Genomic DNA, 26684 nt, shown 5'->3' on the forward strand with positions numbered 1-26684 from the left:
TTAATATTATACATCTTAATATGACAACAATACGTTACATTTTTGATAAAATCTCTGTTAATATTTATTTTAAGAATAGGCAATGCTTATACCAATCGAAAGGTTTTTTAAGACTTAAATTAATTTTGTTAAAACTTAGAGGGTGTTCTATTTAAAATAACAAAGTTAATAATGTTTTAAGATGCACATAATTAAACCGTAAATAACGAACACCCAGTATAAAATTTGGGTGTACTGATAATGGCTCCTTATAGAATAGTCCTTTGTTAACATGTACGCTAAAAATTAACTTTCTAACATCAAAATTGGGGACATTTTAGTTAGAACATCAATCTGTCAAAAAATTTGGAAAAATATTAATAACTCAAAAACTAGTAGCTTTAGGTATAGGACATGGTATAGCTATTTTATTTGCAATTACACGTAGAAAATAAAAATCCAAAAATATACGGGGCGTTCCATTGAAAATAACAAAGTTGATGTCACTTCCGGTGAAACCGGAAACTAAATTTGGTGCAAAATGAATTAAAAATGAGGTTCAAGACAAGTTATACTCGGTATAAAAATTTCAACTAAATATCTTTTGCCGTGATCCACTAATTTATATATATATATATATATATATATATATATATATAGTTAGATAAATTATAAGGGCAAACCTAACCTATTTGGGAAGTGACGTCATGATTTCAAAATGGCGTGGATATAATATTTTAAATTATATACATTTTTTTAAATGTTTAAAAAATGACGTTACAAATTGAAAAAAATGGTTATTTTTTACACGTTAATCATAATTAGTTTTTAATCGACAACTATTAACCTTTATCTAGAGAGCCATTCACGCAATACTATGTGTAAAATATAATGGTTTAAGATATGACCGCAATAAAACGTACATAAAATCTTATCTAATTTCTATAATCCGATATTATCTTTAGTATATCAGAACAATGCCTCAAGTCGATTATCAGATTTCACGCTGGCCGGTCTGTGGTTTTTTTCTTTCGGTGAATGGTGATAAATTCTTCAACCATTTTAGGACCGTAAAATGTTTAAAGCAATTATCATTGGTGTTAGGTAAAGTGTTGGAAACTGTTTTTGGTTATTTGGTGATTTAAAAAATATTATTGATTGAGAAATGGGTAAGGATAACATAACTAATTATTATTTGTTAAATAAACTTAAGACATTTTTAATATATTTTTTGTGTATATGGATCAGAAACTATAACGATAATCTTAACAGATTATGATTGTTATCTTTTCTTTGAATATCCAGGTTTTCCCAAGTTTCATATTTATTGTTTATTTTTAAAATTAATAAATGCTTTTGACCTTTTTAAAGTTTTAAAAAATAACACATAATTAATTAATTTTTGAATTAAATATCAAAATTTTCTTACTTTTTCATTATTTTTTATATTGTTAAAAATGTAGTGAACGATAATTTATTATACAGATTAAAAAATAGATTGTCCTGATATTATTAAAATCATAAATATATTTATGTTGGTTAAAACTTATATAATTTTGTTAATTTATTATATGAAAATAATTTTTAATAAACATTTTTCATATTGTTTTCTTTATAATTTAAGTTATAATAATTAATATTTTTGAAATTATAAAATAAAAATTGATTTATTTTTAAAATATATTTTATAAATTGATATATTTGACTTGAATTTTACTATCAATACAAAATCTACTAATTTAAATTTTAATCTGCCCAAATTGTAACCTTTTATTACAATCTTAATTACTACTTGAAAGTGTGTGGTATTATGTATCATATCTAAACTATAAAATTATTAAAATTTAATAAATTAGAATAGAACATAATTTTAAAAAACTATTTATAAAACTATTATATATTATAAATTACAAAAAATTATAAAAAATAGAAATAAAGAATAAAAGAGAAACCATGAAATTATTGCTGATGATTTGGAACAATTTTATGTTAACTCTAACCTGGTTTGAACCCATTAAACCGTAAATTTTAAAAACAATCATCCAACTCAACAATCCCATACAAACAACAGTAATTTTGTGTAATTTGTAGTTACAACTAATAAATCCACAACATGAATGATCATTTTAGTCGTCCGTACCTTATTAAACATTCAAAACGTGCAAATTCCAGTTCCGTTTTGTAATATTTTTATGCTCACCTACCGTCATTGTCATCTGCGTTTATTGTTAAATAAATTATCAGTGTGGTGTGTCCGGTGTTTGGGAAGAAAATGGTGAAAATCGTGTGGAAAATCACAAATGGTAATGTGATAAAAATAAATTTAAACAATCGTTTCGTTTATATGAATTTTTCAAGGACAGTAGGTATATTTTTTAAAGGATTATTTAAAACAATACTTAGTTAAACTCTGCTTTTGCTTTGTAATTTTGTCTTATTAAAAATAAAATAATTATCTAGTTTAAAAAAATATATATTTTTGTTTAATTTTGTTTAATAATATTAATTTTTAATTTTGAAATATAAGATATATTTAAATAAATACTTTTCCGCCAATTATTTAGGTTGAGGTAAAAGGTTTCTACTCCCCTCAACTAATAATATCTATAATTAATTCTAGAGGGCGCTCACAGGGGTGCCATTTCAAATATTTTCAAAATTTTTGGTACCTAAATATTTATTACGTATTTTTACATAAAATTGTAATAATTTACGACAAAAAATTGTTCAAAATAAATGTAAATAAAATTTTACTACATACATATATAAATATTTAATCAAAAATTATTAATTTATATAACAATAATTTAATTTATTTATGTCAAAAATTAGAAAATATTCCTGAAATTTTAATAGAATGGTCGAGAAAAATTCCATTCATATAATTTTTATACCGATTAAATTTATCTTGCTTAATGTAAAACTAATTACAAAAAAATGAACTTTTGTTCTCACAAACATCGTGTTACGACCAGTATTTACCTCGCTTGAATTTTGCACTTAACTTTCTACTTGCTGTTCCCGATTCTGTAGCAAATTATACGTTGTTGTCGGTTGTAAAATGTGATGGTTTATATAAACTGAAACAGTGTAAATAAACATTCTACTTGACTTACAACAGGTTTGTAATTTATACTCATTTTCCATTATTATTCTATCAGAACGTTGTTATTGAAAGTTTATTTATTTGGAAAATATTTGTGCATTATTTTATTTAAATAGTTAAATAAGGAGTACCCACAAAAATATTACGTTTAAAAGCAGTGATTATTAATTTTAGAACATTTTTTTTGTATATGTTGTAACTAAACAAGTTTAATTTGTTATAATATATACAACCCACTTTACTTATCACTGTATAATTTTGTATAAATTAAACTTTACTCTGCTGTTTAATTTTCTGGTGAAAATAAATTAAGGAAAAAAAACAATAAATTAATGAAGTATTTTCTTTGAAGCACCTCCACCCTTATTAACTCAAAGGGTTCAATAATTAAGACCCACTAAAGTATTATATTATCAATAATGTTGGTCAAATTTGTTGTATGATATGATACGAAATTGAGAAGACAAAACAAAATAATAAAATAATTACATATCAATTATATTAAACAGGCCTCTCTGCTTAATGATTGGTTAAACATTTTGTTTATATCTGTGTTAAATGAGTCCGCGACCCATTTGATCAATTAAAATTCCTGATGTGTGTGTGAGTGTGTGTACTGACATGAACGCAAAATATTAATTTCAAAAGAAACTAAATACATTTACTACATTTAATGTGGCTAATAAAATTTCTATATTTTCTAATTAGAAATTATGTTTAATGGATGTTTTACACACATCAATTTATTCGACAATTTAATGGCCTATTTGGGTATTACACGTGCCAGTTTTCAGTGCTACCAACATATTTAATTTTAGGTTAGGTTGTTTTAGTTTACATAACCTGTATGTTTGTATCCAAATTTTGTTTATAAGTTGGTATTAAAAGCCACTAAAATTTAAAAATTTTACTACAATTTATTGGTTAATTAAAAAGTAAATAAAAATTTATTTGTTTTATTAAAAATATTATAAATATAAGAAAAAATGAAAGAAAAATAATAATAATAAATAAAAATGTGACTAAAAATAATACAAAATATTTTGTTTTCATTGAACAAGATTTATTAGTTATTAAAATAGTTGTTTATTAATTTATATTTATGAAGACATCTCATTTATAAATAATATTAGGAAATTTACTCGAAGTATATTTAGATTTATAGAAATATCTACGTTTATTATCCAACAGATTAAAGAATGTTTAACCAACCAAAAACATAAGTCAATAAATAAGTAATAAAAGTTTCCCTGAAAAATATTTAAATAGTGTAAATAATTCTGTTAAACTTTTTGTTTTAAAAATAATTTAAAAATTCAATATTTATTTATGAGTCTTTTAGAATGTTTTACACAATAAAAATTAACAAAAAAAAGTTAGTACCACATTTTTCTTTTTTTATTATTTATATGCAATTTATTAAATTTAATTTTTATTGATAAAAAAATTATAATAAATTAGTAAAGAATTAAAAAAAATTATGTGTTCACATGATTTTTAGATAATTCAAAAAAAGTATTCAAGATTTATTTTTTTGGCAAAAATTATTTTTTACATTTTTCTTTATTTATTATTTACATTCGATTCATTAAATTTAATCTTTATTGAAAGAAATATAATAATATTATTTTAAATTACTATTATAATGATTTCACATGATTTTTACTTAATTTAAAAAATATATATTCATCAAGATTTATTTATCAGTTAACTATTTTTATTTATTTATTTTTTTTTTTTTGCAAAAATTAATTAGTGTTTTAGACTATAAAAAATAATAAAAAAATACTTTCATCTTTTTCTTTTTTTATATTTACATTCAACTCATTAAATTTAATTTTCATTGAAAATAAATATATTATTTTAAATTAGTATTATAATAAATTAGTTAAAAATTCAAAAAATTATATTTTTACGTGATTTTTACATAATTTAAAAAATTATTCGTCTAACTTGAATTTTAGAATTTTTTAATAGTAAAAATTAATTGATAAATTCACTACAATAAATAAATACAAGACACTGGTTGGTATATTTTCTAATTACTTTTAAATATCTTTTAATCGCAATTACACACATTAATTAACACAGACTCATTAAAAATGTCTTTGTCTCGTGGCCAACCTATTAATACATCGGTGAATAAATACACACATGACATTGAATCGGAACCCCCCTCGACCGTTTTTAACCGCAATTTTCGCGACGTATCGCCAAATTGATCGATAATTTCTAATTTTGGACGTCACAAACACGGACGCCGGCATATTTGCGGCAACGCACTGGTGCTGTGCAAATTCCGACGTCACATTTCCAACTGCCATGTTGTGGAGACGTCGGCGCGTCGCGGCGTTGCCACGTTTACGGGCAGTACTTCGCGTTCGTGAGTCACATGAGCGATATTCGATTCATGGGTAGACAGATGCAGCGAATTCGTGGAAGCTGGAACTGTTCTGGGTGTCTCACGTCCAAATATAAACTATTGGTAAAGTTGCAGAATCGGTCACTCTAAGGAACATTATCTAGCGCATGCGTCGTGAGGCGCTGATTTCGCGCTTCTTGAACATTTTGAAGTGCAGTGTTGTCGGTTTGCAACGGTCAAAATATTCGAATCATTTTTTATGGTTGAATTATTGTTGTGTTGTTGTGTATGTATTAAACTTTTTATTTTTTTGGTAAGTATAGTATTTCTTCTAATTTGATGATTATTGTTCGTTATTAAAATATTATACTTTACAGATTATATTCTCATGGCGTTTTTAAAAACAATATATTATTCCTATTCTTCTGCTAATTACTTTCTTAATTTATTTGTATGCTCATTTAATATATTTTACTTTATAGATCTTTCTCATTTTTAAAATATTTTACTTTTATTCCTTTAGTAAGATTATTTTTAATTTGTTAGCAGTCATATTTTAAGTTATCTTACTTTATAGATTATTTGTGTGCTGCATTTATTATTTTTTTTGTACAATCTTAATATAGGACCATGACTGTTCCTCGGAAGATCTGTTTCCATCGTACCTTCACGAATTCATATGGAGAAATAAATTTAAAAATCATAATATGTTTATGAGCATTTTAAATTGTATCAGGAAGCAATATCCAGTGGAATAGATTTTTTTGTTTTAATTGATTTTGTTTTTTATTATAAAATACATAAATATATCTTTTTTGTTAATTTTATATTAATGTTGTAAATTTACCTAATTATTTAATAAAGAACTTTTAATTAGATAGTTAAACTATCAAAGAAATATAGAGTAAATAAAAAATGAATATACTAATTATAAAGTGATTTGCCGAATTTTATCTCTTTTCGAATTCAACCACATAAATAATATAAGTCATACATGAAAAACATAATAAATTACATATATATTTTTCTAAAAATCATTTCTCTACATATTTCGTTAAAAATGAAATCTGGCAACTATGCTGTCTAAAATCTCCGAAACAGACGATTTCAAATCCAGTTGACGCATGCGCTACAAATATTCCTTAGAGTGACCGATTCTGCAACTTTACCAAACTATTGCTTAATAGATACATGAAATGTTTTGGTCAAACCATCCAACTGTAATTAGAATATTTATAATAATTACTTTACTGAGAACAATATATTACCTAAAATGAGTGAAAACTAGAAGAAATTAATGTGAAGAAATGTTCATGATTCATAAAATCTTAAAGAATCTTTAAATTAAAAATATAAGTTGATAAATTTTATATTTAATTTAAAGAATCTTTACATTAAAAATGTGAAGAAAGAAAAGATTTAAATAATTTAAAGATTATAAAAATATCCTTTAGTGAATATGATAAATATTAGAGCTTTTAAAGCACTCCAAAAGCGTTAGAGGAGCTGCTTTTACCATAAAATAGAAGGATGTTAATTTTCTTAGATAATTAAGTTTCTATGAAGAATTTTCGTTTATAATTGAAATGTTTATAGATTATAAAAACCGTTTTCTAATGATTTCAAAGAATCTAAAAACTTTAGAGAATTGAGAGTACCACAAGCTAGAAAAGATGAAGAATCTTATACTTCCAATGAAGAATCATGATGTTCTTAAGTTCTGAAAATAATCTAATCAATGTCAATTACACCAATTGAATGAATTTTAATATTTTAGAGGAATTATTGATGTGATTACACAGAAAAGCTATGTAACCACGCTACTGGTGACACGTAAAGCCCCCAGTTAATGCCAAAGACTTTCCTCTATTATGAGTCAATTCATTCATAACTTCTGAATAAGGATCTTCCCACGTTTTACAATAGCCCTCAGATTATCGCACAGGTAAAACATTCCCACCACAACTAGTACAATCTTGTACACCTTTTAATCACCTACATAGCGAATGTTCGAAATGTCGAACGCTTGAAATGTTGAATGCCCAAAACGAAAGTATCCGATCGCATTCGAGTCAATGTCATATGTGTATGACGGAGGAACGTGCAGTTGGGACGGGCTACGGGAATTTAATTTGAAAATCACTTAATCAAAGAATCAAATTTAATTAAAAATTTAGTAAGATTATTCCATTTTATATTTTGATAAATGTTAAAAAATTTGAATGGCATATCTTTAAAAGTTGTTTCTTAAGATCGACTGTGTATACATCATTTTAAAGTATTAAATTTGGAATATACCTTATAAATCAAATTTAACTCAAAATTTTTTATTAGTAAGATTATTCCATTTAATATTTTGGTGATTACTGAAGAAATTTAAATTTAATTAGTCAAAATTAATTTATTTTATATTTAATTATTAAATTTATACCTTATTTTTTATATTCAATACAATTTAAATTATTAATTTGGAATATACCTCCATTTTATATATTGGTGATTGTAATAGGGTTAAATTTAATAAAAAATATTTTTTTAGTGAGTCTATTACTTTTTATATTTAAAAAAATTAAACTTATTTAGTTAAAAATTGATTTATTTTATATGTATATGAACAATATAAATCTTATTTTTATATTTTGTTTTATTTTTATATTTATATCTTATTTAATTAAAATATAGATTATTATAATTATTATATTTTGGCAATTATACAAAAAAATTAAATTTAAAAACTAAAAAATTAATTTATTTTACATTTATTATTATATATAAGTCTTGTTTTTTATATTTTGTGCAGTTTAAAGTATTAAATTTTGAATATACTGTAAAAAAATCAAGTTTAACTAAAGTTATTTTATTTGTAATATTATTCAAATTTAGTTAGTCAAAAATTAATTTATTTTATGTTTATTAATAATTATAAACCTTATTTTTAATATTTAGTATTAAATTTCGAATATATGGTAAAAGAATCAAATTTAATTAAAACATATTTTATTAGTTAGATTATTCCGTTTTATAATTTGGTAAACAGTCAAAAAAATATGATTTAAATAGTTTTTCCATTTCCTGTAATAAATATTAATTGACAAATTTAAAACATATGTAAAACTTACCAATAATTGTAATAAATTATAGTTTCTTAACAGATATTTATTAGAATAGATATTTTTAGGTTAAGCGTTAACCGTTGGCCTAATGACACCGCGTAGATCAAACATACGAATTAAAATACATAGAGTAGGCCATAGAACATCAAGAGTAGGTAATATTAAACGCTCTTGCATGTTCTTAAATAACGGACGTCCTATCGTAGATTCGCGCATGTCGAAGGTAACCGAAGTCGGTTCCGACCTTTCGAGCATCCGACATTTCGATCATCCGCTCCGTTCCCCCTTTCGGCGTATCCGCGAAGCGTCGGCAACGTCGGAACATGCGCTTTCGAATGCGAGGACGAAATCGGCGATAGCACGAGACGATATAGATCATTTTCCAACACGTTCGTGTGCACACTCCCCGTTCGCCGTACGAAAACGTGTTCGACACCAAAGGCCAATTCGTTCATTGTCCGTGCCCGTCCACAACAAAGATCCACCCTTCGGTTCAATCGGCGGCGTCCAGAAGGTGGTTCCCGGTGTGCCCCCCCGTACGTTCAAATCGAAGGCATGAAAATGAAGATTTTCAAGTATTTAATATTAAATCGTGTCATTAGAAGTCCCAAAACTGTTAGTAAAAAGCAAATCTCCATCTGAATCCGACCTACGCCCCACGTTCGTCGCGTACCGTTTGGACAGTGACAGTGAACTATCCGCAGCAATCCATCCACCGCCACCGCCAACCAAGAAGTGTGATCGAGTGTTCGCGTAGTGTGATAACCGGACCCAGCTAGCTACCTCGTTTCGTTCAAAGATCAAAATAAATGTATTTAAATAATATGTGTTCTAGTGAATATAAATACAATAGGGAGTATTGCATCGAACTGTTGGACAGATTGGCGGCTATCTGCACGAATAAGATGGACAATGTGGAACACGGATTCGCATCGAACAACATTGGCTACCGAGCTAAGAACGATCCGGGAGACTGACACAAGAGGACCAAATCGCACTACCATGATTATTTGACGTTCATTTGATGTTTTCCCGGCTAAGGCGACTTTTTGGTTCGAGTAAGTATCCACGAAATAAATGTTCTATGTTCCGCAGGCAAATTTTCCTAATAAATGTTTCCGAGAACCAAGAATGAGTCTTGGGGTTTTCTGAGAAGAGAAACTCAGGATGTGATGTGTTCAATTACTAAAGTAATTTTGGCGCCAAATTATTATTTTTTCTTTTACAACTTGTTGATAAATAAAAAACATATTGTTACGTAATAATTCATTAGAAAAATCGATTACGTACTATATTTGGATGATCCAATGTTGTGAAACATTTAAACAACGTTTTGAGGATTTTTATGTTAAAGTACTAAAAACATTATGACTTGGACAATGTCTATTTTCAAGTAAAAACTCATTAAAAAGTAATTAATGTACAATTTATAAGTAAGGAAAACTTTTATAATATAAATTGATGCATAAATGTTACAAAAGTTTTACAACTAAAAATTGGTGAGTAAAATAATTTAGATTAATAGTTATAAATATGAAATTTTAAAGTTTATTTTGTCCAATTGGTCAGTCCAACAAATGTGAAACTTTATCCATTAATTTAAATTTAATATTCAGTACAATTTAAAGTATTAAATTTTGAATATACGGTAAAATAATAAAATTTAATTAAAAAGATATTTTATTAGTAAGATTGTTCTATTTTATATTTAGAATTTAAATAGTTAAAAATTAATTTATTTTAATTTATGATTTTATGTCTTATTTTTTATATTTTGTACATTTAAAAGTATTAAATTTGGAATATACTGTAAAAAATCAAATTTAATCAAAAAATACTTTATTAGTAAGATTATTCCATTTTATTTTTTTTGTAATTATTCAAAAAATTTGGATTTAAATAGTTAAAATTAATTTATTTGATATTTATTAATTATTTTAACTCTTATTTTCTATATTTCGTACATTTTAAAATATTAAATTTGGAATATATGTAAAAATATTTTATTAGTAAGATTATTCCATTTTATATTTTGGTGATTACTGAAAAAATTTAAATTTTAATTAGTCAAAAATTAATTTATTTTATGTTTATTAACAATTGTAAGTCTTATTTTTTATATTTATTACAATTTAAAGTATTAAATTTTCAATATATAGTAAAACAATCAAATTTAATTAAAAAATATTTTATTAGTAAGATTATTCCATTTTATAATTAGGTATTTATACAAAAAATTAATTTATTTTAATTTATTAATGAGTTTAAGTCATATTTTTTATATTTAATACATTTTAAAGTATTAAATTTGGAATATACCATAAAAAAATTAATTTATTAACAATTTAAGACTTATTTTTTATATTTAGTTCATATTAAAGTATTAAATTTTGAATATATTGAAAAATAATCATATTTAATTAATAAGTAAATTTGACAATTTAGTTGTGTCTGGATTTATTCAATTTTTACTATCAAATTAAAACAACAGTGACTCATTATTAATTAAACAAACGATTTATTGGTATTACACAAACGTTCAATATTTAATTACAACTGGACACTATTATAATTAAAATAAAATTTCCAATAATGGGGGAAATTATGACTTATTAAATATTCATATTAATTGGAAATTATTATTTTAATCATTTCCGTTTATAATAAAATATAAATCGTCCAATAAAACGTTGATATTATTTAAATTTTATTGGTAATTTTATAATAAAATACCTCATTTAATTTAACAGAAGAGGAAACTATATGTTTAAAGGTAAATCAATTAATAAAATGATTATTTTAATATCTACACACGTGTGTGTTATAAAATGTTGAAGTTTCAATGATTTTATTATAATAAAATGATAAAGTGGCACTTCAAATATTTGTGAAATTCTGAAAACACATCCCCGACTTTGATTTTATCTATTCCAGTGATAAAAAATTATTACAAAATCTTTTAATTCTGATGGTGTTCAGTGATAGCAATTAATTTATTTTTTTCTAACTAAATTGTAGTAAATACCAAGATGGGAGTAAAAATCTGATTGCGTGGGTGGTATGTGGGAAGTAAATCGATAAGCTCACCTATTTCTAAGGGTTAAGGAACAGTTTCTTAGATAAAAAGTTAACAAACAATTACTCACACATGTTTGGGGGACAAACTAATTAAATTAAAATTTATGTACACCTAAAATGAATAATGTAATGTCAGTATGAATACAAAGTTTATTGCCATCATAAATAAATTTAAAGGAAAAAACGCATAATAAAATATTTATAAGCATGAATAAACATTGGTGCAATGGAAAAGGAACTAAGTGGAATTGATACGAGACAATTTTAAAATATTAAACAATTGTTTAATCTTGGAAAATCCACAATGATGTAGTTAATAGTTGGGAGTACAAAGTGCTAAATTTCATCGAATCGTTAGATATTATTTTACATAAATTATATGCAGCTGAAACTCTTGTTTAAATCACCAGATTATTTTACCAAACTTGCTTGCATCAAAACAGTCCTTACTCTGCAAAAATAACAAGTGATAACAATGAATAACGAATTGTTTTTAGATTAAAAAATATATTTTGCTTTTGAAACAATATTATTATTGTTGTAACGAAATAAAATCAATTCCAATTTTTTATGTCAACAGCAAATTTGTTTTATCACGAACACTTAACATTGAGTGGGCATTTATTAGATTATTAAACTGTGACTTAAACAATTAAAAAATATAATAACTAACTATGTCAAACTGTTTGGTCAGCGAAAGTTGCTGCGTGTGATGAAACCACGAGGCGTTTAATAAACTTGGTACATTTATTATTAGATTTTCATACTTTTATTATTTTATTTGTTGCTAGCTTGAGTCTGGAGTTCAATGGATTATTTATTAATTTGGCAAAACTAGTTTGTTCATCAAAAATTCTCACAATCTTATTTCCACATTTATGAATCATGTGGTGTCAAATTTAATTAATTAATTAATTCTGTATTTGTAAATTAAACAAGGGAGGGGAAACTAGAAATTAATTGATAAAATATTTTTATTATTCAAAAATTAATTTATTTTACATCTTAATTTTTGTATTTAATACATTAGTATTAAATTTTGAATATATTATAAAAAAATCACATTTAATTAAAAATATTTTATTTGTAAGAGTATTCCATTTTATATTTAGGTAATTATTTAAAAAATTTTAATTTAATTAATCAAAAATTAATTTATTTTATATTTATTAATAATTTTAAGTCTCATTTTTTATATTTAGTACATTTTAAAGTATAAACATTTGAATATATTGTAAAAGAATCATATTTAATTAAAAAACATTTTATTAGTCAGAATATTTCATTTTATATTTAAGTAATTATTCAAAAAAGTTAAATTTAATTACTCAAAAATTAATGTATTTTATATTTAAAAATATATTGAATTTATTGTAAAAGAATCATATTTAGTTAAAAATATAATTTATATTATATTTATAAATAATTTTAAGTTTCATTTTTTATATTTAGTACATTTTAATGTATAAAAATTTGAATATATTGTAAAAAAATCACCTTTAATTAAAAAATATTTTATTATTCAGAATATTTCATTTTATATTTAAGTAATTATTCAGAAAAGTTAAATTTAATTACTCAAAAATTAATGTATTTTATATTTAAAAATATATTGAATTTATTGTAAAAGAATCATATTTAGTTAAAAATATTTTATTAGTAAGATTATTTCATTTTATATTTAAATAATTATTCAAAAAATTTAAATTTAATTAGTTAAAAATTAATATATTTTTTATTTATTAATAATTTTAACTCTCATTTTTTATATTTAGTACATTTTAAAATATTAAATTTTGAATATATTGTTAGAGACAAATTAAATTAAAAAATATTTTACTAGTAACATTTTTATTTAGATAATTATTCAAAAAATTTAAATTTTGTACATTTTAAATATTAAATTTTATATATATTTAGAAAACTATTGAAAATTAATTTATTTTATATTTATTATTAGATTATTTAATAGGTAAATTAAAAATATTTTTATATTATTTGTGTATTTATATTTCTTTTTGACTTGACTTTGGAGTTCAATGGAACATTTATTAATTTGGCAATGATTTAAACAAACTAGTTTGTCAGCGAAGATTCCCACAGCACCATTAAAACATTTGCAAACCACGTGGCGTCAAGTTTCATTAATTATTAATCACGTACTTGTAAATTAAATAAAATGGGGGACTTCCAGATTCTAGGAAAATTTACCAGCAAAAAAATATTTATCTTACATAATGGAAATCTGATTTTTTTACGTAGCCTTCTTAATGAGTTGTTTACTCTTCGCAAGGTTAAGCCAGTTTCCGATAAAAGCTTGTCATATTTGAGTGCGTGATCGAAACGTTACCTCACATAATCATCGATTCGACTTAAATCGAGGAGTTAAATTGAGTCGGTGACGTACTATTATATGAACATAATTTCGTCATTTATCTGTTTGTACATCATCAGCATCCAGTGACGTTGCCAAGTCCCACGTAACAATTTCTTATGTAAATAACTCTTAGGATAACCCACTAATTGTTTATCGAAAATGGTTGCCAAAATACTTTTAAAAAATTGTCAGGAAATTTGCCTTAAATTGAATCTAAAATAAATGGTCAGCACTTTGGCTAATTAATTAATTAGTGCTGACGTTTGCAGATGCACATAATTAATTGTTTTCTGTGTTTGCTTCCAGATGAGATGGCATAATTACCTTTTACCCTGAGAGGCTTCTAAGATAAAGGAAGGCAAAAAGGAATTGTAACGAGTTATGTGGAATTGGTGATGTTCCTCCAAAGTGCGTTTTGATTAATCATAATCGAGGAAGAATAAACTGCAAAGTGTGTAAAGGACAAAAGGACTCCTTCAAAAGTGTGATTTTATGTTAATGTTTTATTTAAATTTGATCAGATAAGAAATATCGGTGTTCTAAGTGTTCAAAATATTCATACTTTAGGTTTCCCTATATTTTGTTTTTGTGTGTGTGAAGAATAAAGAGAGAAACTGAACAATTGCAAAGCGACAATGACTAGTTTGCTATGCAATTGGTATTTTAAAAAACAAGATGAAAAGAAGATTAAGGAACAAGAAATCGGATTGCTTGGAGGTACACTGGTTAATAAATAAACTATTTTCACCACTTCTGTACTGTACTCTTTTATTTCTGCTTGGAACAACTAATAAAACGGTGGAATTCAATGTTATTGTCTTGCAGGATCGATTCCAAGCGACCACAACATGTTCATCAACAAAGGCCACGACGATGAGATGGAAATATTCTGCTACAAAAGGTGCAGGATCAAAACTGCCCTAACTTACCTCTTGTTCATCCTGACAGTCGGCGTTGCACGGCTGATTTACCACTGGGTACCCCAATGGTACCTCTATTCAACTTCAGTCAGGTGCAAGGTCGCTGAAGCTGAAAGGATTTTGGTATTGGTAAGTCGAAGGTTACTTGACACCTTTATCCACTGCATCAATTAACATTAATCAAGCCTTGAATTACTTAATTATTTACCCAGTTGAAACAATAGCAAATAAAATTAATTTAATGTGACATAGAGATTAAATTAATCTTTATTGCTGCCGTTAAGCAATTACATCCTTGATTGTTTTAGGAACTCTACAATGGCAAGCACAAAATATACCACGTAGAAGATGTGACAATTTTAACTGTGGACAAAATTAAGGAGTTGATGAATGAGCACGATGAGTCTTTTACAACGTTCCCCGTACATTTTGATAATGGAATCTTCCGAGACGTTGAAAAGTAATCACTTTATAGCAATTTCTGGACTTTTTACACCAAACTTGGGTTTCAGATTGCTGACTTTCTGCTGCAAAAAGGTTATCTACATCTGGGACGATGAACGTCAAGATTTTATTAAGCTGAGTGGCTTGGATAAAGGCGTTTCCCTTCATGAACTAAGAGAGAGCAAAGGGTTGGCCATTAAAGATCAGTTTTTGAGGTATTTGGTATTAAAATCTATTAGGAAACTACCGGTACTAATTGTTTTTACTTTAGGAAAATCATTTTTGGCCCCAACGAAATCGAAGTCAAAGTTTCATCCATCACCAAACTGTTGTTTTTGGAAGTACTGAACCCGTACTACATTTTCCAAATTTTGAGCTTCGCCTTGTGGTTCGCCGACAATTATTACGTATACGCCACCACCATTATTCTCATGTCAGCCGCCAGCATAGTCACTTCCGTCAGGCAAACCAGAAAGGTTCATCCCTCTTGATATTATTCCTTCAGTTGGTACAGTTTACGTTCGTTTCCAGACCGAGAAGAAGCTGAAGAACACCGTGCACAGTGTGGGCAACTGCGTGGTGCGCCGCAACCACCCCAGCCCCTCCGGCGGCTTCGTCCTGCGATCCGAGGAGGTACTGAAGGAGGACCTGGTACCGGGCGACGTCATAGAAATATCGGACGAGTGCGTGATGCACTGCGACGCGGTACTCCTGTCCGGCACCTGTATCGTCAACGAGTCCATGCTGACCGGCGAGTCCGTGCCCGTCACCAAAAACCCTCTGTCCGCCGAAAACGCCATCTACGACTCCAAAGAGCACGCCCGGCACACCCTGTTCTGCGGCACCGAGGTCATACAATCGAGGAACGTGAACAATCAAACGGTTCTCGCCGTGGTCATCCGTACCGGGTACTCGACCACCAAAGGTAGCTTGGTGAGGAGCATACAGTTCCCGCCGCCCGTTGATTTTAAGTTCGAGAAGGATTCGTACAAGTTTATCGGTGTGTTGGCAGTGGTTGCTTTTATGGGTTTTATTTATACCATCATCTCTAAGGTTTTAAGAGGCATTAAGGTTGGCGAGCTGATTTTGGAGGCTTGCGATCTGATCACCATCGTGGTACCGCCCGCCTTGCCCACCGCCATGACCATTGGTCAGCTGTCGTCGCAGAAACGGCTGGAGAAGAAGGACATATTTTGCATATCACCGCGTACCATTAACGTGGCCGGATCGCTGAACTGTGTCTGCTTCGACAAAGTAAGTACCGAGGAAAAGTTTACTAATAATGGTACTATTTATAGAACGTTTCGTGCTGAAATAGCTCGAGAAATGTCGACGAACTTATTTGCCCCACTTCAGGAATAGACACGTATTTATGCTTGCAATATTTATTTCCAGACTGGTACTTTAACTGAAGATGGATTGGACTTGGATTGCATAGTTCCAGTCGAGAACAAGAAAATCCAAACAGCTGTTATGGAAGTGGGTAAAATGCCCATTACCGACTTCATTTGTGGCATGGTTTGTTGCCATTCACTGAAAATAGTCAAGGAAAAAATCGTCGGTGACCCACTGGACTTGAAAGTACGTCCTCCACTTCACTTACCCACTGAGTAAATTATTAAATTACATTTTGTTCGCAGATGTTCAACAGCACCAACTGGGTATTCGAAGAGATCCCCTCAATGAACATTACGGCCTTCAAAAGCCCTATAATTCCAGGCTGCGAGGGCCACGAGCTGGAAATCGGGTTGTTCGAGGAGTTTCCGTTCTCCAGCAGTTCCCAAAGGATGGGCGTGATTGTGCGTAGGATCAAAGACGACGTACCCGAAGAGTTCGAGTTCTTTTGCAAAGGATCACCGGAGAAAATTCTGGACTTCGTACGACCAGACTCAGTACCAGACGACTTTCAAGACGTTTTAGATGATTACACTCAAAAAGGCTACAGGGTAATCGCCTTGGCTCACAAACGACTTAATATCAAAAAGGTGACCAAGGTGAAGAACTTGAAGAGGGAGGACTTGGAGTCTAACCTGACGTTGTTGGGGCTCATGGTTTTCGAAAACAGGTTGAAGCCCATCACCAAGCAGTGCATTAAAACTCTGAACGACGCCAACGTGAGGGTCATCATGGTCACAGGTAGGTCATTAAGTGACAACATGAAAAAAAACAATTTAATGGTGACTTGTTGTAGGTGATAACATTTTGACCGCCCTAAGTGTGGCCAAGAAATGCGACATGATCACCCCAGGCCAAAGCGTTATTACAGTGAACGCCGACAATAACGTGCCAGCCAATTTGTACTACACTCTAACCGAAACCAAAGGCAACGTGACCAAAGACGTGAGCATCCTATCCAATTCCATCACCATCAGCATGGAGACGGAGGAGACGGTGATCAATAGCAACAGCAAGGACTTCAAGAAGGCCAAACAGAACTACAACAACTACAGGTTCGCCATGACGGGCAAAACCTGGGCGGCCCTGAAGGAGTACCACCCGGAACTGCTTCAGAAAATCGTCGCCAGGGGCACGATATTCGCCCGCATGTCTCCGGAGAATAAACAGCAGCTGGTGCAGGAGTTGCAGGGCATTGGATACATCGTGGCAATGTGCGGGGATGGCGCAAACGATTGCGGGGCGTTGAAGGCTGCGCACACCGGTGTGTCGCTGTCCGAAGCCGAGTCTTCGGTGGCCTCGCCCTTCACGTCGACGAAGCCGGACATAAGCTGCGTCATTGAGGTCATACGAGAGGGACGAGCCGGCCTGGTCACCAGTTTTGGCATTTTCAAGTACATGGCGGCTTACAGCTTGTGTCAGTTCACCTCCGTGCTCATACTGTACAGTATGGATGCCAATTTGACGGATTTCGAGTTCCTGTTCATAGATCTGGGTATTATTGCTACGTTCACGTATTTCTTTGGTAAAACTGAGTCGTTTGATGGCAAGCTGGTTAAGGAAACGCCGTTGAGTAGCTTGATTAGTATCATACCGATCCTGTCGTTATTCTGTCAGATGTTCCTGGTGGTGGTGTTCCAAAGCGCCTCCTTCTTCCATCTCAAGAGCATGGATTGGTACGTCCCGTTTAATGCCACGGAACGGGAAGACAAAGATGACAACAGTTCGTTGGAAAATTATGCTGTTTACACGATTTCTAGTTTTCAATATGTAATCCTAGCTGTAGTTTTTTCCAAAGGTAAACCTTATAGGAAAAGTATTAATACAAATTATGGGTTTATCATAGGTGCATTAGTTCTTACAGTAGCTTGCGTGTACATGGCGGTGTCGCCTTGCACAGCACTAGTAAGATGGTTCCAACTAGAGATGGCACCTGACATGTGGTTCAGGTGGATCCTGGTTATTTATGCTGTGTGTAACTTTGTACTTAGTATATTCGTAGAAAACGTTGTGATAGATAATTACTTATTCAAGAAGTACCACAAGAACGACGAGTCCAAGAGGAAGTACTTAGAAATTGAAAAGAAACTAAAGGAGGATACCAAATGGCCCGTTTTATCCGACTACACCTCGGAAACGAGTCCCACGACTCCGCTGCCCAAAACCACCGTGGACATCGTGTACGAAAAGGAGAACTTCGACAAGAACCACGTCCTGAACAAACTTTACAACCCGTCCGACAGCCAAACGAGCATCAACAAGCTGAACAACAGCGGCGAAGTCAACGGCTACGTCATCGGCATGGACGTCTCCAATTTGAGCAAGAACGTCGAGAACGGGTTCTACAGCCAAGACGATTTGTACACTAGTCTTCCATCACAGAACTACTCGAGTCAAAGCGAGACTTTCAAGAGTTTCAGCAACGGCACTAATTTCGATTTGGCCAATTCCCACGAGAACATCGACGATCTGCCGTACGACGACGTCGACATCGGACGTCAGTCCGTCTCTCCTAGTCACGGGAACTGTCTTCAGAACGGGGACGCTTCCAATTTCAATTTGTTTGGGTCTAGTCCGAAGAATAAGGTTGAAGTTGAGGAAGTTGTTAAAATGAATAATATTACTTACACTAGGTGAAACTTGTTGAGAGGATTTTTGTTATTTTCCTTGTTGAATTGGTGATACTAATTAGTTTTTTTGTAATTATTTTTTTGGTAAGCATAAAACAATTATAGTTAATAATTTTTAGGATTTAATGTTTTATTTAAATATTATCAATTGTTATTACAAACTAAGTATTATATAGTTGTTATTAGAGTAGGTAGAAAAAAATAGTGATATAGAATTATTTGGTATTAATTCAGCATTTTAAATGAAATGTTTGTTTTTTTTCTTTTATTAAGTGTAATCACAACTTTAGAATATTTTTATAAAAACTAGTTATTTATTTTATATGAATTTTATATTTACAATTCAGATTGTTATGTAATTAAATTTCAAGTATTATTTTATACAACAACAAAATATTTGAACATTTTTGAGGGCTATAATATTTCTACTGTCCACAAAGTTATTTATAATTATTTATTTTAGTTATTTGTAGGCAATAAATATTAATGAGCAGAGTAATTTTTATTATATTAAACCTTTAAATTGATATTACTCATGTTTTAAGATGCACCAAATTAAATGTAAATAACGAACACCCTGTATAAAACTTGGGAGTACTAAAAATGGCTTCTTGTAGTGTGAACCTTGGTTAACTTGTATTCCAAAAATGAACTTTCCAGCATCAAAATTGGTGGCATTACTAACATTTTAGTTAGACTTTAGAATCTGTCAAAATTTTTGGAAAAAAATTAATAACTCAAAATCTATTGGGTTTAGATGTAAGTCACGTATATACATTTTATTTGCAATTACATGAAGAATTTAAAAATCCCAAAATTTACAGGGTGTTCCATTGAAAATAACAAAGTTGATGTCAGTTCTGGGAAAACCGGAAGTGAAATTTTGTTCAAAATAAATTAAAAAAGTAGTAAAAGGCAAGTTATAATTGCTATAAAAATTTGAAATCAATACCTATGTCCATAAATTTCTAATGACCATCCTGTATAAATTAGTCATTTTTTATTAACTAAAGGATGAATCCATTTATAAATTAGTATGTGATATTTTGTGTTCAAAGAGGTGCTATTATAAACTTAAATAAATGACAATCACACAATAAAACTTTTATTTATTAATAAATGTTTAAATAAATAATTTTTTACATTAAATACTTATATAATTATCCTAATTATGAATTAAATTCTTTATTTTGACCACATGAACCACTATCCTAATGAAACACGATCAACTTTTCTAAATCACATCTTGATTACTTTCTAATCAATGTCCAATTTCCTAAAGCTACCCTCGACCCCAATTTGGTCCTTCAAGTGGGCGAAGCTTTGGTTGTTCTTCTCCGTAACCGGGCCCAAATACTTGAGGGACTCCTGCTCCTTGAACAGCGGGGCGAATCTCCTCAGCCTCTGGTTGAGCTCCTCACTCATCACTGATAAGCTGGGCAGCTCACCGTCGTAGGTGGAGGTCAGCAATGATGGGTCGATCTTTTCGTGCAATGATTTGAAGTCTTTGTGGATGTAGAACTGGAAAATTTAACCCATTATTCACACCGTGTGATGTTTTACAAAGAAGGGACTTACTTTGTCCTTGACTTTCTTGGGCAATATATTCCTGGCCAGGCTGATGACCTTTTCAACGACGGGCAAGGGGTTGACGACGTGCACCTCCTTGAGTCTGCACGGGTACGCTTTCAGCAGGATTTCGCTGGCCAAGTTGAAGCACCTTATCAGCTTAGGAATGTGGGCCAACGTGACGTTCTTGCAGTCGTATATCACCACTTCGCCGCACGTGTGAGTGTCGATGGCTGTGGCTGCGTCGACTGCAAATCAATTGGGAAGGGATGTTTAAGGGGGAAATCTAAAAATTTCGGGTTACTTGCTTATCATGAAGGTGTACTTGAGCACGTCTTCCACCACGAAGTTGTCCGGGTTGTCGTTCCAGAGGGAAAAGTAAAATATCCGGCCACACTCCTTCGTTAGCTTCGGGGAAATGCAAATATTCCTATAAAAATATTACTAACCATGTAGATAAATGAGGGGACACTTTGTGTGTTGCTTACACTGTTTTCATGACCCTTTCAATCTCCGGAGACATGGGGTTTCTGTTGAAGAATATGTCCTTGCAGTAACTTTTCATAATCAAATAATTTTTGAGTTTGTCTTTGGTCCTCTCCACGTTGTGTTTCGTCAACCTTATCACGTTGGTCACGAAAGTTTTGTCTATAATACAACACTAATAATGCAGATTTATTACTTATTAAATAAATGTGATTACTTACTTAAATTATTTGGTATTGATGGGTCCAGAGCAATCCATTGTTGAACCAGAATCTTCAAGTCTTCAGTTTTTGAGTCGTCTCCATTTAATTCCTCGCTGATTATGAACAATTGTTCTTTAGTTGGTCTTTCAACTATTGAATCCGAAATGCTTTCAGTAACCTGAAAGTAATTTATTAATTTATGATTAACCTTTTAGTTTTTTATATTATAATAAATTAAAGGGAAAAAAATGTAAAGAATTATTTAAATAAAAAATAATATAATTTATTATTGTTATTTCTATTATTGAACAAATAAATTTGCTTTTTGACGTCAGCAACAATAAAAAATTAATAAATATGTCAAACCATGTCTGACAAAAAATAATAAGCATAATTGAAAATTTAAATATAATATATTATTATATAAATAATTGCTTAACAATAATTGTCTATAGGCAATAAAAATCCTAATTATTTTTTTTTTTTAATTAATAAGTAATCTCGAATAATCTCTAAACATTTAACATTCTAATATTTTTAATTAAAACAAACATGTTTTCAACAACTAAATCTGTTTATAAACATGTTCGATTTAAAAATTTCAACACAAAAAGGTTGTTTTTAATTGGATGTTTACTACGCAATAAAAACTGTTATTAATCATATGCTAATTGAATTTAGTGATTTGATTTCTTTCCTGTTATTAGAGCTAAATATTTAATTTGAAAGGTGTATTAACAAATTAAGTTTTTTTGTTTATAAATTAATTATTAAAATTAATTTCCTGTATGACTTTATATTATAAAAAATATAATTTATTAAGTTTCAAAATGGTTTTAATAAATTTTATTTGTATAAAATTAATAGATTAATTTTTTATTAAAGAAACATTTTATTTTTTAAATTAAATTAATTATGTATGGTAAATTTCATTAAAAATATTAAAATTTTTTATTAAGTAAGTAAAAAAAACAAATATTTTGTCTATGAATTTAAAATACTTTTTAAATTTGAAGAATTTTAATAAAAAAATATTTTTTAATGAGGTAAAATTATTTAAAAAGTTAAGAAAAAATATGTAATAAATTTAATTAACATTTTATTTTTTATTTCAAAATTTTTATTAAATAAGTAAAAAGAAACAAATATTTTATCTATGAATATAAAATACTTTTTAAATTTGAAGAATTTTAATAAAAAAATATTTTTTTAATGAGGTAAAATTATTTAAAGAGTTAAGAAAAAATATGTAAAAAATTTTAATTAACATTTTATTATATTATATCATTAAAAATATTAAAATTTTTTATTAAATAAGTAAAAATTAATAATAATTTTTATATTGCTAAAAAATTAACAAAAAATATTAAATAATATAAAATTTTTATTAGTATGACTTCACAATAATGTAAATTGATTTTTTATCTCTAAAAAATAAATCACTATAAAATTGCTCTCCTGTTCATATATCAAATTTGAATTAACATAAAAACTGCTCACCATTTCAAAGAACTGTCCTTGATTAGCACAAAACGATTAAAAAATAATAGCAAAATGAAAACTGTCACAAATCACACAGATTGACACCAGACTATCGCACGACTGAACATTAACTGGCTTCGATTTCCAGTCCGGGCATGTTTTTATGTTATGTGCAAAACTCGCACACACCTTGAACCCGCGCACGTTAAATTAGAGGTCGACCACCACGAGGAAAATCTAATCTTTGTCCATTAAGCTGGTGACAGATTCATCTGATTGTTTCAGTTAACCGATTTTGTCCAATAGAAACGTGGAAGTGTTCGTATTTGGTGTTTTCAAGGTGTTCAGTTCATTTTTCTTTGCATTTCATGCACTTTAACATTAATTACTTTAGTTTATTGCTAGATTATTTTAATCTAAGTTGAAGATCTTTGTTTATGTCGAATCTGAAATTAACCTTAACATTCTTTAATTAGTTTGTCTAAAGCACCATTTTTTTTGTTATGTCAGTTAAATTAATCTAATTGAGGTTGGATTAGGTCGAATAAAATAACCTTAACTCTTCCAAAGAAAGTTTATATTAAGTTCTTTGGGCAATCTTAGTGTGTGTCTGAAACCTGAAACTGATGCTTCCTGACGCTGCACATAGAGTGCAGTGCCTATATTCGATTAAGTCATGGAAGTCCCCGCTGTGATAATTTTACTTAAACGGAGATCTTTCTCTACATTTCGAATCATGTTAGTTGGCCTTAACCTTTTTTAAAAACCATTAATCTTATTGCAATTTTTAATTAATAAACTTTTTAGTAATAATTATCACACACACTAAAACCTTAAGAAAGTTAAATGAGTAAATTTGACATTGTGGGTAATTTAAAATTGTCTTAGTTATTGAGATTGATTTATGTCTTCTCATAAATACCGACTGTTGTAAAAGAAAATATTCCCAAGTTTTTAAAATAAATAGTTAGATTTACCACATTCTTTTATATGTTAATTTTTCAATATAAATATGTATGTTTTAATACGTTTTTATTATATAATTATATTGATGTCCAATGTTTGGATCATTTTTTTTAATTATTCAAATGATCTCTGATTAAAAATTCCACGTGCATCAAATAGTCTTGTTTTAATTTAATGGAAGATTTGAAAATGTTTTACGTAATTTATGTGTTGAAATAAATATAAATCATTTTCTTTTTCAAATTTTTATCATTTGCAAAGGTCACAGGTGATAAAAAATTTGTTTGAACATTACTAAATATAAAAATTAACAATTAATATTAATTTGTATTCAAATTAATTTTCTTTAGAGTTGTTAAAAAATATAAATATTTGTTTGTAACTTCCATTTAATTTAATTCTTAATTCACAGTATCTTTTCTAAAATTGAACTGTTGAAAAAAATGATGATGCAACTTTTGTATATAATTTAAAATTATATTTACCATATAAAGGTTACGTGAATTTACATAATTCGGAAGTCGTTTCTGTAGAATATGTATTAAATATATTGTCTAAATGGATATAATTTTTTAATTAGTGTATTAATTAGCCAATTAAGATAATAATTTGCAAAAAAATAGGAACTATTGGAAAAATTATGAATCACACAAAAAATGCATGTAATTATTAAAAAAATATTAGTAATTATTTGTGACATTTGTTATTATTCCAATTAGTGTTGATAATTTGTTCTTAATAGTCAATAATTATTCTGGGCATTGTAAAAAAACACTCTATTTAATTAATTTACACAAACATTTATTAAAATATATTTTCACAATAAAACTTCCATACATAAATATCTTTACAATAATATTCTCTATATTTATGCCATAACAATTGCATTGTAACGTACACATTTTAAAATTCAATATTTTATTATCCAATTACATTAAATTGATTGGCTTTAGTGCTTAAAATAAATCATTTATTACAACAATTAAATACTTATTTGCCTATGGGTACATCCAGTTAAAAATAATTTACGATATCTCTTTCCTATAATCGACTGAAACTGAAAATTTCCAACGAGGAGTATTGTACAGTTACCAATAATTTTTGCATTCACATTGATTTCCTCATAAGGCTTCCCGTTACATTTGTCTGCCGCCCCCGATTAACTTTAGGTTAAGTTTAATCGAGAACGTCTTCGGTGAGGTTGTGCCACTGTTCGTGCCTGTGGTCCGGGTACCGGATCATGTCCAGCCAGTGCTTCAAACGTTGGCCCTTCGACCCGGTGCCGCCCAGTATCAGGCCGCCCAGGTAGTCGTTGCTTTTGCCGTAGTCCTTGTCGAAGACCGTGATGTACAGGCTCTGGGTGTACAGTTCGGTGGGCCTGGTCTCGAAGGCGAACTCCTCGTTGAACACCGGGTTCAGGTTCTTCCATTTTATCGAGGACTTGTGCTTCCTGTGGTACGGGTCGGGACGCAGTTGTCTGGAACAGATGAAGAATGGAGTATACAAGAGGAGAAGTTGAGTAATATAAAATATTAAATGCAATGCAAACAATGGAATAGAATGGAACGAAGTGGAAGTGAATGGAATGAAATGGAATGGAACAAGAAGGAATAGAATGGAACAAAATGGAATAGAATGAAACAACCAGAATGGAACTGAAAGGAACTGAATGAAACTGAATGAAACTGAATGGAACTGAATGGTACTTAATGGAACCGAATGGAACTGAATGGAACCGAATGGAACCGAATGGAATTGATTGGATCAAAATGGAACAGAATAGAATGCAATAGGATGGAATGGAAAGAAATTCAATGGAATGGAATGAAATAGTGTGTGCTTTCTGTTGTAAGTATATGGACATAGTGGAGGGAACACTTAAATAAATGAGAATACAAAGGAAAGATAACCAAAATAAATTTAATTTCATTGTTTTAGCATTAAACATGACGTCGAGGTTTTATAATTATCTTCAAAACCAATGGTGGCTTGTTAGAAAATTTTAACAAAAGGATAATCAGAGTAGTTAATTATAATATATGATGTCGACTGACACAAACATATTTCGTATCATTTAAAGGCGAATTTTCTGAAATATATGTAAAGTCGTGGCAGTTATAAAATAACATTTAAATTACATGTTATTTAAACCAAACTAGATAAACAGCTTCCTTTTCTCAACAATAACAACCTTGCATTAGTATGCTATATTTCTTTGTTAAAAAAGTGTAATAAAATAAATCTGTAGTAATTTGATTGGCTTATTAATAATAATGAATAAAAAAGTTGTTGTCAAAGTACAAAACACATTTTTTTATATATATTAATGACGTCACAATGATGCACTTTTCAAATCTGCTTAAATTGATATTTAACTTATTAAGTTACACATTATAAATTGTTGTTCTCGTAATTTATTCATAATTGATAACCTTTGAGACATAAAAAAAATTGATTTTAAATTCACTTCCTGAGTCAATTTTTAAACTTGAACATTTTACAGACCGTTAATTTTATTCAAAACATTTAGTTTAATATTCTAATGATATTTATTTAATAACATTGTTGGTAAAC

General features: G+C 28.9%; 3 protein-coding genes across 9 annotated transcripts in view; 1 reads left to right on the plus strand and 2 right to left on the minus strand.

Annotated features, from left to right (window-relative positions):
* Nucleotides 1–1006: 1006 nt before the first annotated feature.
* Nucleotides 1007–19897, plus strand: LOC109597917 (polyamine-transporting ATPase 13A3-like). Of its 2 annotated transcripts, XM_020013701.2 has the most exons (10): nucleotides 8734–9618; nucleotides 14322–14732; nucleotides 14841–15064; nucleotides 15244–15395; nucleotides 15448–15594; nucleotides 15651–15855; nucleotides 15911–16633; nucleotides 16775–16960; nucleotides 17020–17515; nucleotides 17571–19897. In XM_020013701.2, exons 2-10 carry the CDS (start codon nucleotides 14651–14653, stop codon nucleotides 19409–19411), a joined length of 4056 nt encoding a protein of 1351 aa, XP_019869260.2. In that variant the 5' UTR covers nucleotides 8734–9618; nucleotides 14322–14650; the 3' UTR covers nucleotides 19412–19897. The 2 variants fall into 2 exon arrangements, with proteins under 2 accessions (XP_049824748.1, XP_019869260.2); XM_049968791.1 differs by lacking the exons at nucleotides 8734–9618; nucleotides 14322–14732 and adding an exon at nucleotides 1007–1148.
* Nucleotides 19898–20496: 599 nt separating this feature from the next.
* LOC109597906 (alpha-tocopherol transfer protein-like) lies at nucleotides 20497–23305 on the minus strand. The gene is made up of 6 exons (XM_020013690.2): nucleotides 23163–23305; nucleotides 21681–21840; nucleotides 21462–21621; nucleotides 21282–21403; nucleotides 20983–21221; nucleotides 20497–20925 (listed from the first exon to the last, which is right to left on the minus strand). Exons 1-6 carry the CDS (start codon nucleotides 23163–23165, stop codon nucleotides 20662–20664), a joined length of 948 nt encoding a protein of 315 aa, XP_019869249.1. The 5' UTR covers nucleotides 23166–23305; the 3' UTR covers nucleotides 20497–20661.
* A 1603-nt stretch (nucleotides 23306–24908) lies between these two features.
* The window catches only part of LOC109597919 (rabphilin-3A), a 30844-nt gene continuing 29068 nt past the window's right edge, over nucleotides 24909–26684 (minus strand). For all 6 annotated transcript variants that reach the window (XM_049968385.1, XM_049968388.1, XM_049968386.1 and 3 more), the window contains one exon: nucleotides 24909–25587. In XM_049968385.1, coding sequence (XP_049824342.1) covers nucleotides 25287–25587 — 301 coding nt within the window. In that variant the 3' untranslated portion in view covers nucleotides 24909–25286. The remainder of the gene's footprint in view (nucleotides 25588–26684) is intronic.

Source organism: Aethina tumida, chromosome 6, assembly GCF_024364675.1.
Source record: "Aethina tumida isolate Nest 87 chromosome 6, icAetTumi1.1, whole genome shotgun sequence".
Lineage (NCBI taxonomy): Eukaryota > Metazoa > Arthropoda > Insecta > Coleoptera > Nitidulidae > Aethina > Aethina tumida.

Excerpts from the sequence above, each read along its gene's own strand:
- LOC109597917 (XM_020013701.2), top strand. The coding sequence starts at position 14,651 with ATGACTAGTTTGCTATGCAATTGGTATTTTAAAAAACAAGATGAAAAG. Across the intron at positions 15,065-15,243 it reads CTGAAAGGATTTTGGTATTG|GAACTCTACAATGGCAAGCA; the intron begins GTAAGTCGAAGG and ends TGATTGTTTTAG. Across the intron at positions 15,595-15,650 it reads ATTAAAGATCAGTTTTTGAG|GAAAATCATTTTTGGCCCCA; the intron begins GTATTTGGTATT and ends TTTTTACTTTAG.
- LOC109597906 (XM_020013690.2), bottom strand. Across the intron at positions 21,622-21,680 it reads ATCAATACCAAATAATTTAA|ACAAAACTTTCGTGACCAAC; the intron begins GTAAGTAATCAC and ends GTTGTATTATAG. Across the intron at positions 21,404-21,461 it reads GAAAGGGTCATGAAAACAGT|GAATATTTGCATTTCCCCGA; the intron begins GTAAGCAACACA and ends ATATTTTTATAG.